The sequence below is a fragment of the Triticum aestivum genome, chromosome 4A (genome assembly GCF_018294505.1).
Source record: "Triticum aestivum cultivar Chinese Spring chromosome 4A, IWGSC CS RefSeq v2.1, whole genome shotgun sequence".
Lineage (NCBI taxonomy): Eukaryota > Viridiplantae > Streptophyta > Magnoliopsida > Poales > Poaceae > Triticum > Triticum aestivum.
Window position 1 is genome coordinate 689,389,979 of NC_057803.1, and position 10,684 is coordinate 689,400,662.

Below are 10,684 nucleotides of genomic sequence, written 5' to 3' on the forward strand. Positions count from 1 at the left end.
AGAACACCAGCAGGTCAATGACACACCAATCAAACCAAAGTGTGCATGAGAAAAACAACTCCCAGACAGCCGCCTGCGACGGTGCATCGAAAACGTCAAACCCACGGACGGTCGTTGTAGTCAGGGCGTCGTCGGATCCTTCCACTCCTAGTTCTCATCATATCATAGGGCGACCCCGCCCCGGCCTCGCCCTTCTTCTACCGTCTCCTCCATGGGCCGCACGGCGTCTCTCAGGGCGATCCCACCCTCACCTTGCCCTTCTTCCACTGTCTCCTCCGTGGGCCGCACGCCGAAGGAGTTTGCTGCGATGCCCGCCTCGGCTAGCTGGAGGGTGTTGTACGCGTAAGGCCACAATCCTGCAATGGAAACCGTTACTTGCTAAGCATCATCATTGAGAAACCATGAAAGACTCAAAACTCGATCGGTGAAAAATTGCAGGTAACAGAACGAGGCCACCGTGAGACCTGCAAAGGGCAACACGAGAGTATTTTTTTTATTGTATAACTAATTACTTGCTAAGTATCATCATTGAGAAGGTCACCTGTATAACTAATTTACACAACTATGACGAATGGCAAACAAACCTATGATGGCTCCTGCAAACACATCTTGCCAGTGATGCCAGTAGTCGTCCACTCGGGAAACGGCAACGAGCGCGGCAGTAAGCAGAGGCAGAACAATGATGCACAGTTTTGCGATGTGGCCTTTGCGGTCGAAAACCGCGATTTTCCCAGTTAGGTACCACATGAGGAAGCCCAGGCCGGCGAAAGACCCTGGAATAGATTGGTTATTAGCACAAGGTGAAAGAAAACAGGTTATTATATCGATGGTCTAGTTAGGTGATCTAGTCACGACCTATTTGATGCAAATTGTAACAACACTACAACATAAATAGATTGTACATGTGGGCGATAAAAGACTGAGACCCCCAGTTTTGATACTGAATTGGCCTGAAAACATATTGCTTTTACCTAGAAAAATGCTTCTGATAAAGTGATAAGACTTGCATTTCACCACACAGGGCATGTTTTGGCTGCAACCATGAGACAAGGCTAAGGCTAGGCCAATTTTGTTGGGTCTCTAATCAAACACATGACCAATGTGCATTGTCCATTATAAGATGTATATATATATCTCCACAAAATGGTACACATGACAAACGCAGTGTTTTTATGCCGTGGAGTAGTTCCAGAACTAGTTACCACACAACTACTACACCAAGCAGCAACCAAAGCATCTAAACTGAAATGGGGCCCTTCCTGGTTCGCTGCCACAGCGCTCCAACGTAGCCAATGCACCAGGCTATCTCATGCCCAATTGTGGCCTAGCCACCCTTCAGGGTTCCCCTGGTTCAATGACTGCCATTAAGGACTTGTACAATGCAAGGTGCTTAGAGATGTGCTTCGGAAAATAAACCAAGTTTTTCTTAAGCACTAGTGCTTATTTCTGCTTATTTCTACAGGAGGGATGCCTAATTAAGCATCAAGCCTCTACAAATAAGTACCGGTGCTTAAGGAAAAACTGCTTTATTTCTGTACTAGGCACCTTGCATTGTACAAGGCCTCCAAAGCCAGCTAACACAAGCAGCCCAACCAACCGCAAAAATACAGGTACCATCACTTATTCCCAGGTCCCAGCATGGTTTGTGTCAAAAAGGATTATCACAAGGGTGTAAAAAACAACTTCAAGTATGTAACTTAGTTTTAAAGAATTTCATAGGCATAGCTGACCAAATGCCTGACACCAGTATTACCAAAGGAAACATTAAGTATATTAAATGACTTACATGATGCGTGTCCACTTGGGAAGCTCTTGTGACCTTCCTTGATTACACTCTTCTCCCCATGGCACAGAACGCCAGTAGTGACATTATCATAAAGCTGAAAAAGAGTCCTTCGATGAGTTTTGGTCAATATGGGCTCCATAGATGATAAGAACTGAACAATGGGCAGGTCAACAAAGATGAACTTGTGACTGGAAAAAGTGAAGTTCTTGGCTAGTAATCTTACATCCTTTCCATCTAGGAAACAGCGCCAGAAGAAATCAGGACGCGGTCGGCCAACTCCATCCTTAATTGCATCAGTAATCACTGCAGTTATGAGCACCGAATAAAGAATACCTACAACAATATATGTGTTTAGAATTAAATCTCGTACATACAATATCGACATATTCATATGCCTAGGAATATGTAGATACCCAGTATGCCATGGTGCAAATCATAGAAATTCTTCTTCTTGAAGTAAATTCCACCAAAGATGACACAGGGTAGGACGATTCCAATGAGCTGCAAATCATGTGAGTTACAAAATTGGAACCATCCATTTTGAGTGGTACAAAAATGATGTAAACAATGGAAAGTCCAAAATTAGCAGCACAAGAACACACCGGAACAGGACAAAAGGGCACAGTATTGCCCTGTAAGGGATATCTCAAGTCAGTCATCATGTCCTTCCCAACAAAACGGTGAAAAGGCTTTATTATATTCAACAATCCATCTATGACAGCAAGGAGGACAAGTATTATCCAGTCATACATGTGGAGTCTTGCAATTTTGGCTCCATGGGACTTTATAGTGTAACAGCTTAACTGGATATCCACCATTATGTCCTATAAATAACAAAGGAAGCAAGACAAAGAATTGTTGAGTCAGTTGCAATAATTACAAGATAGACTGGATGTACTACAGCTATGATTAATGAAATAAAGGATACAAAAAGAAAAAAGATTAATAACGAAAACAGGAGCACAAATACTTCAGTTGTAGCATTTCTGAAGAAGACAATGTTATTCACGCTAAGGGTGGCTCCATCCATGGGGGCGAAGCCCCCGAAAACGTCCGATGACCGTTCAAAGGAAGTGTTCGGTAGAGTAGCTCCCGATTCGCATCGGTAGCCACGGGCTAGAAGTCCATATAGGTAGATTCAGCCAAACTTGGGTGAACGGTTGCCAGACAATGAGCCTATATTCAGAGGGAAGGAGTTCTAGGCAAGCAGCAGAGCACCCACGGTGACCAGCCGGAGGAGCACACCACGTCCACCTTGTTCTTCGCCAAGCTGGAGGAGCACACCATGGGTCACGCAGGCTCACAACCCACCTTGTTCTTCACCCAGACAAAGGGGTCATCTCATGTCTCACCGTCTCCTAGTCCGCCGATCGGTGAAACCATCACCTTGCTAACCGCCCAACAGAGTGCCCTTTGCCACCACGCCACTACCACGCCAGGGGTCGCTTCCCAGGCGGCAGCGGGAGAACAAGTAGGAGGTTTGGTGGGGCACGCCCGACATAAGGGAGCTGCGAGGAGAGGGCAGCGGCGGGTGCCGGCTGTGCCAACATCCCCAAAATACACTGCTACCAAACAAGGCCTCGGCGTGAAAGGTTCCTTCCGACATGAAAAGAGTGCTGCGGCACATTCAAGGCCACAAAATGGAAAGATGTAGCCGTCACTCAATCTCACACCCTAAAAGTATGGATCCAGCGAAAGGTTCCTACTACGGCCATCCCGAAGCTCAGCAATAGCATGAAGGATTCTTTCGACATAACGGCCAGCGACTTCGCTGGATCTACCAAAATTGCCTCCGATTACCCTATTCCTAATTTTCTGCCCAACGGTGAGCAAACACATAGCTACTTTGCTGCTCCATGGACAAACAAGCAACTTGCAAGCCTAAGCATGCTGACACATTCTTGTTGAATAAATTAACATATTCGTCTTCATGTCCGTCTACATCTAGCTTGACCAAGAACGATTCGGCAATATTTAGATGACAAATCAACAGCATGGACATTCTCTGCCAAGCACTAGTGTTAAGAAAAAGGTTGGGATTCAGGGGCGGGCCAGATAAGCTGGGATTTGGGGGAGGAAATTCAACCTCGTGTTGCCTCGTCTCTGAAGCTCCTTCCCCTGCTCCTGCAGCGGGAAACCACACCTAAAGAGATGCCAAACGACAAGTACCCGCCCCTGCTACTGCCACACCGCCGGCAAGCAGCAGCAGCAGCCCCGCTATCCCGCGCTGCCGGCCAAGCTCGCGCTTGCTCCGCCTGCCCCGCTCGCGCGCGGGCGCCGCGGAGCTCTGCCTCTGGCCCAGCCTTGTGCAGAGAGAAGAACGGAGGGAGGGAGAAGAGGAAGGGAGGGACTCACTCATGTAGTCCGGCCGCCGGCGGAGCCCCAGATGCGCGCCGCCGCGCGGGTCGTCGGGGGGAGGCGAGAATCGACGGGGGGTTCGGGGTGGGGGGAAGTATCTGGGCCGTCTACCAAAGCATCCCCTCTTTATTTGCTTTTTAAAAATTTCTCGTCTGTTGATTGCTTTTTGTTCTTCATCAGATAGCTACCGAGCGGTTTTAAAATTCCCGAGTGGATACTAGACTTCACCAATACTTCACGGATGGCAAATTGTTTTATAAAATAATTTTTTTTATCTACTACCTACTCGAATGTCCAACATCGTCTGAGATGGTTTGGGCATATTCAACGCGGGCCTCCAGAAGCTCCAGTGCATAGCGGACGGTTAAAGCGTGCGGAGAATGTCAAGAGAGGGCGGGGTATACTGGATTTGACATGGAAGAAGTCCGTTAAGAGAGACATGAAGGATTGAAGCATCGACAAAGAGCTAGCTATAGACAGGGGTGCGTGGAAGCTTGCTATCCATGTGCCAGAGCCATGAGCTAGTTGCGAGATCTTATGGGTTTCACCTCTAGCCTACCCCAACTTGTTTGGGACTAAAGACTTTGTTGTTGTTGTTGTTGTTGTTGTTGTTGTTGTTGTTGTTGTTGTTGTTGTTGTTGTTGATGATGTACTACCTACTCGAATGTGGACTCTTGGAACCTGGGTCTAGGCGCACCCACTTAGTATTTTTTTCAAGTGGTAGTATAAAAAATCTATAAGAGGTGAACTTTATCAGAACAAGCATGTTTCAAATAGAGATTTTTTAACATAAGAATTTTTTAAATAGTAGTATAAAAAATCTACAGAGTCGCGTGAACCTGGGTCCACGCGAGGCCGCGTCCTCGAAAACACCACGTGGCCGTGGCCAGCTGCTGCTATTTTGTGTCGTCAGTTTGGCTTCTTGGGAGTGTGAATGTGTGATGTGATCTTCTTACTCCACCCGTTTCTAAAATAGATGACTCAACTTTGTAGTGTAATTGTCAGCGAATGAGCTACATGATAGCTAGCTAATCACCGGAGACAACACTTTTTTGTCTTTTTTTGGCAACACAAACTAGGGCCACTTGTTCACTGTAACTGTTTCGCCTAGTAACCCTTAAAGAAAAGAACTATATTTCACCTACTATAATAGTACTCCCTCCGTTCCATAATATAAGAACGCTTTTGACACTATATAAAAACGTTTTAGACCGAAGGAGCAGTATATACTGTATTGTTGTGTAATGTCTTTGTGCAAGTTGCACGCTTCCTTACCTACCTTGCATGACAGCAATGCTTTCTCCCAACAAGTATTATGCGTCACTGATATTAAAGTTCAAACAGTTGAAGCTTTTCTTCTCGACTAGTTTCATCGAAGCTCAAGTCGAATTTGTGTTGGATAACTATCTCTTCTGGTATCAGCCTCTTCTGTTTGTAATAAACAAGCAACATATTGGGGATTACCGATAGAAAAAGTTACAACCAATCTTTTCTTTTGGAAACCTGGATCGAATATCAGCCCCATTGAAAAGAGAACACGATACCCATTTACGTTGGGGCTCGGAATGTGGCAGAGAGCTAATAAAATCCATTCCATTTTATCAATATGAAATGATATAGTTTGCTTCTCCGTAGCCAAGATATGACATGATTACTAAATAGTTGGAGATACACTTTCCCTCGATACAGTAACTGCCCCTATCAAAACAAAATAATTAGATTTGCTTCCCCACTTCGTCGAGGGGATTTATATATTGGTTGAGGATTCCTACAATGGTACAACAGATCAATCCATTCAAATTAGTGAAATCATTATGGTGAATTCTCCTCATGATTGTAATAAACCCTCTTGTGCTCTCGCCATGTGGTTTCCCTACATACTAGATTTTTAGCTTGTTTGATGATTTAGCTGTGGAGGCATGCACCCTATGAGAGCAAGTGAAGTGGTGAATATATGATTTTAATTACTACGCATAAAGGTGAATAAAAAAATAAAAGCTGACTTGAGAAGCGTAACCCATGTGCTAAAATAGTACTCATAAGCACACAAAAGTCATGCAATGCGGTGGGCCAGCGTAGCACCTTCAAGTCACCATATCCAACTAATCAAACCAGTCTCCCCCGTGCCTCTCAACTCCAATTCTAATTTCATCTAGCAATAATATCAATCTCTCCCATGTCTCTCAGTTCCAATTCGAATTTCTTCTAGCAATGGGAGATCGTCCATATGTCTAGAGAGTGTGTGAGTGTATGTTCTGAATTGTGTAGGCTTGAAAGGCACTGGGTACAATATTATGGAAACAAGGCTCCGTCTGTTACAATCATTTATGTCTCCAACCTCAACTGGTGATTGGCCCCGACGGGAAGAGACCTTAGCGAGCTAGCAGCCGTAGGAAAAATGTACAATCCTTGCCATAAGGTGAAGTGACACTCACTGACCTGACATTCAGACATCTCGACATGAGGTCACACCTCCTCTCTGTAGAGTAATTGGTTTGTGTAGAATATGGATTTTTCCTGATGTGACACTCTTGTTTTTTCTCAACAGGAATTGGGCCCACTTGCTTATGCTAATTGTTTTGCCTAGCTGTATATGTTAAAAATTCGCACTAATAAGCTTCCATAGTGTGCTTGACACATAATGCAACAACAATGAGCATCGACCTTATATGCCTGTGGCGCCCTATTCATCCATAGGATCTTGCGTTGAGATCCACACTTGAATTGTTTCATTTAGGTTGAGCATTATTTTAAAGCACACATTAAGAGTTGTGGTGTTTCCCTACCTAGCTTGCATGACATTGAAACAAGAATTCATTTATCCCAACAAGAATTGCACGCCATTGGAACTACATTTCAAGCAGCTGAAGTTTTCCTTCTCGACTAGTTTTATTGAAGCTCAAATCAAACCCCACTGGATACACACCTTTTCTAGTATCGACTTCTGATGTTCTTCACAAACAAGCAACGTACTGGAGGATCATCCTCATTGTAAAGAGAAAATGACACCCCTTTACATCTGGGCTCAGGAAGGCTTTATACTGGATGTGTGCAGAGAGCTAATAAACCCCCATTCCTTTTTATCTATATGATCTATTATAGTTTGATTTTACGTAGCCAACATGTGACATGATTTCCCAGGAAAGGGTTGTCGACATCTCAACGTAAGAAGTTAGGGAAGAATCTAGACGTAGATGTGCCGAGAGTGAGAAGGTTGGTCTTCATTGAGACAATCTTCCTGTTTTGAATTATATGAATAATAGAAATCCTCACATGTATTAACTCCATGAGTGAAGATATACACTTTCCATCGATATTATCACCACTCCTATCAAAATAAAATTACTGGAATTTTTTACTCATTTCCTTCAGGGGATTCATATATCAGACGAGGATTCCTACAAGGGTAGAACAGATCAATCCATTCAATTCAATGGAACCATTAGGGTGAGTTCTCAATATGATTGTAATAAACCTCCTCATGCTCTCGCCTCTTTGTGTGCTGGTTTCGTCCACGTAAGCCATGCTATGTGGTTGCCGTGCATACCAAATTTTGTAGAATAGCCATTGATTTAGCTTTGGAGGCATGCACCCGACGAGAGCCTACGTCATGATGGATATATGGTTTTACTACACATAAAGATTGAGATAGCAAATCAAAGCTAACTAGAGAAGTGTAACCCATGTGCTAAAACATTACCGCAAGCACATAAAAGATATGCAATGCGGTGGGAAAGTGGTGGCACCTTCATGTCACCATACCCAACCAATAAATCTCAGTATCTCCCATGCCTCTTAACTCCAATTCCAATATTTTCTAGCAACGATGGATGGAGATCAATCTCCCCCGTGCCTCTCAGTTCCAATTCCTATTTCCTCTAACAGCAAGAAAATCATCCATATATCTAGAGAGCGAAGATCATCAGTTATGAACTATGTAGGCTTGAAAGGCGCCGAGAACGATTTTATGCCGATCAGGCAAAGTCTGTTAACCACTTTATTTGTCCAAGCTCACTTGGTGGAGGAGATGGCGATCGAACTGGACGGGGAGGGACCTTTGTGTGCCAGCAACCATGGGCACCGCTATATGCACGACACTATGCACACGATTCACAGACGACAATTAAATCAGTCCGTTGATGCATGTGAACAGACACCAGCACAGCCATAGATGGGTCGTCGTGCACCGGTCGTGCATAGTGTTTGTCGTGTGTACAGCAGTTCCGAACTAATTAAACTTCCACAACGTGCTTCACGCATAATGTAATAACAATGCGTATCGATCTCTATCCTATGCCCGGGATCTTGCATTGAGATGTGTAACTAAATTGTTTCGTTTTGGTTGAGCTTCATTTTCAAGCAGCAGACAGTTGTGATAATCTTTGCGCAAGCTGTACTATTTGGGCACCATTGGATAAATCCTTGGTTACTTGGGAGCGTGACGGAATGTTGCCTCCTCCCTAGCTTGCATGTTGAAAATCCTCCTCGAGCAGCATGACAGTTGGGTAGCTGGGTGTAATTTATTTCTTATTCAAAAAAGAAAACAATGTGTAATAAAAAGTCATTTTACATCAAGGCCCACACCATGCTACAAAAATAATATTAGAGGCTCATACATCATCTTGCAAGAAGAGAAAGAGTAAAATCTCTTCGGACATACTACAAAGTACAAGCTTATATATCATTCCGATCTACTCCCTCTGTACCGAAATACATGTCGCTGGAGTAGCTAAAGTAGTTCTTGATGAACGTGCTTAGCATGCTGATGTTGTTGGGGAAGATCCTGTAGGGCCCACCCGGGGTCCCTGATGGTGTCTCGCACCTCGACGCAGGCGGACAGGGAGAAGGCCATAGCCATCCGGTGGTCGTCGTAGCGTAGGTGTCAATTGCCTCCACGTTCAACTTCTCCCGTGAAATGATGATGCTGCAGTCCGGGACATCTTCCACAAATTCTCCTGTATAGGGCACATGACACAAGACATGTGAGATTAGAGCATCTATAACCCGAATTGCATAATTCGGGTCTATACGTCCTCAGACGCGCCCACAGACAGTGACTGGGCAGGCCTTAATTTTTTTTACACTTGCAACCATAATTCCTATTTTTTAAAAAATAAATACATGCAAACACATGCACATCGATCATCTTGGCCAAACACAACTATATGCGAGGAGCGATGCGAACAACTTAAATATTCGCGCCGTCCAAATCATACATGGCCAAACTGGCCGGCCCGGCCCGGCGTAATCGTGCCTGGCAGACATGGCCCACCGAGACATTTATTATACGGGCCGGGCCGGGCCGGGCCGGTCCATGTGCTACGCCTCCAGGCCCAGGAATGGCTTAATTAGTAAACTGGCCGGCACGTTGGCCCGTTTAGCACGCTGGGCTGTATATTTTCAGCCTGTTGGGCTGATTTTTAGGCCTATTGGGCTACATTTTAGGTATACATATATATAAAAAATTCTGAAAATTATATAAAAAAATAAACGGGCCGTGTCATGCCGGCCCGCATGCCTAGGCTCCAGGATCAGGCACGGCCCAAGGCGTGTCGCGTGCCGGGCACGACCCGTCTAGCCCGTGCCATGCCTGGCCCATGGCGGGCCGTGTCAGCGTGCTCACGAGCTGGCCTGTTTGGCCACCTATAGTCCAAATGTGGTAAGATTCTCTCTCATTGTAGCAGGGCCATCAATGCTCACTTTGTGAAGCAGATGAACCGTGAAAGTGACAGTTCATCAGCTACACAAAGCCAGAACTGATGGCCTTACTACAATGAAGCTTTTATTTTTCCAGTTAAATCATTTTCCCGACGCTTTGTTCCATTACCTTTGAATACTTGTTTCCTATTTCCTTCACTCTTGGGCATGAATCCATCTGTCATTGATATGGGCGAATTGGGGCAGCCCTAGGGGTTAGTCCGTTTGGGAGGGTACGCCCGGGCGTCCTATATCCGTCATAGATTTCGGTTGGATATGGGGAGTGTCGGTTAATCCGGGGTCCCTGACGGTGTCTGGCACCCTGATTTGGGTTGGATATTTGATGAAGGTGCTTAGGATGCTGATGTTGTTGGGGAAGATCCTGTGGGTGCACCCGGGGTCCCTGATGGTGTCTGGCACCTCGACGCAGGCGGCTAGGGAGAAGGCCATCACCATCCGGTGGTCGTCGTAGCGTAGGTGTCAATTGCCTCCACGATCAGCTTCTCCCGTGAAGTGATGATGCTGCAATCCGGGACTTCCTCCACAAATTCTCCTGTATAGGGCACATGACACAAGACATGTGAGATTAGAGCATCTATAACCCGAATTGCATAATCTATGTCTATACGTCCTCAGACGCGCCCACGGAGTGACTGGGCAGGCCTTAATTTTTCTACACTTGCAACCATAATTCCTATTTTGAAAACAACAAATACATGCAAACACACGCAAACACATGCACGTCGATCATATTGGCCAAACACAACTACAAATTGTTGGTGCTTAAGATTTGCAGTGTGGATACAAACACATGCAGCCTGTTCTCCGACCTCACCGACGCGG

At 45.2% G+C, this 10,684-nt stretch overlaps 1 protein-coding gene across 11 annotated transcripts in view; it reads right to left on the reverse strand.

Annotated features, from left to right (window-relative positions):
• Positions 1-6: 6 nt before the first annotated feature.
• LOC123088169 (lipid phosphate phosphatase 2) overlaps positions 7-10,684 on the reverse strand; it is an 18,906-nt gene continuing 8,228 nt past the window's right edge. Inside the window, exons 1-8 of one of the 11 annotated variants that reach the window (XM_044510351.1) lie at positions 4,142-4,673; positions 2,537-2,610; positions 2,389-2,418; positions 2,200-2,287; positions 2,010-2,119; positions 1,787-1,880; positions 585-773; positions 7-356 (exon numbers count right to left, since the gene is read on the reverse strand). In XM_044510351.1, coding sequence (XP_044366286.1) covers positions 163-356; positions 585-773; positions 1,787-1,880; positions 2,010-2,119; positions 2,200-2,287; positions 2,389-2,418; positions 2,537-2,610; positions 4,142-4,145 — 783 coding nt within the window. In that variant the 5' untranslated portion in view covers positions 4,146-4,673 and the 3' untranslated portion in view covers positions 7-162. The other 10 variants (XM_044510348.1, XM_044510353.1, XM_044510349.1 and 7 more) reach the window with 10 other exon arrangements.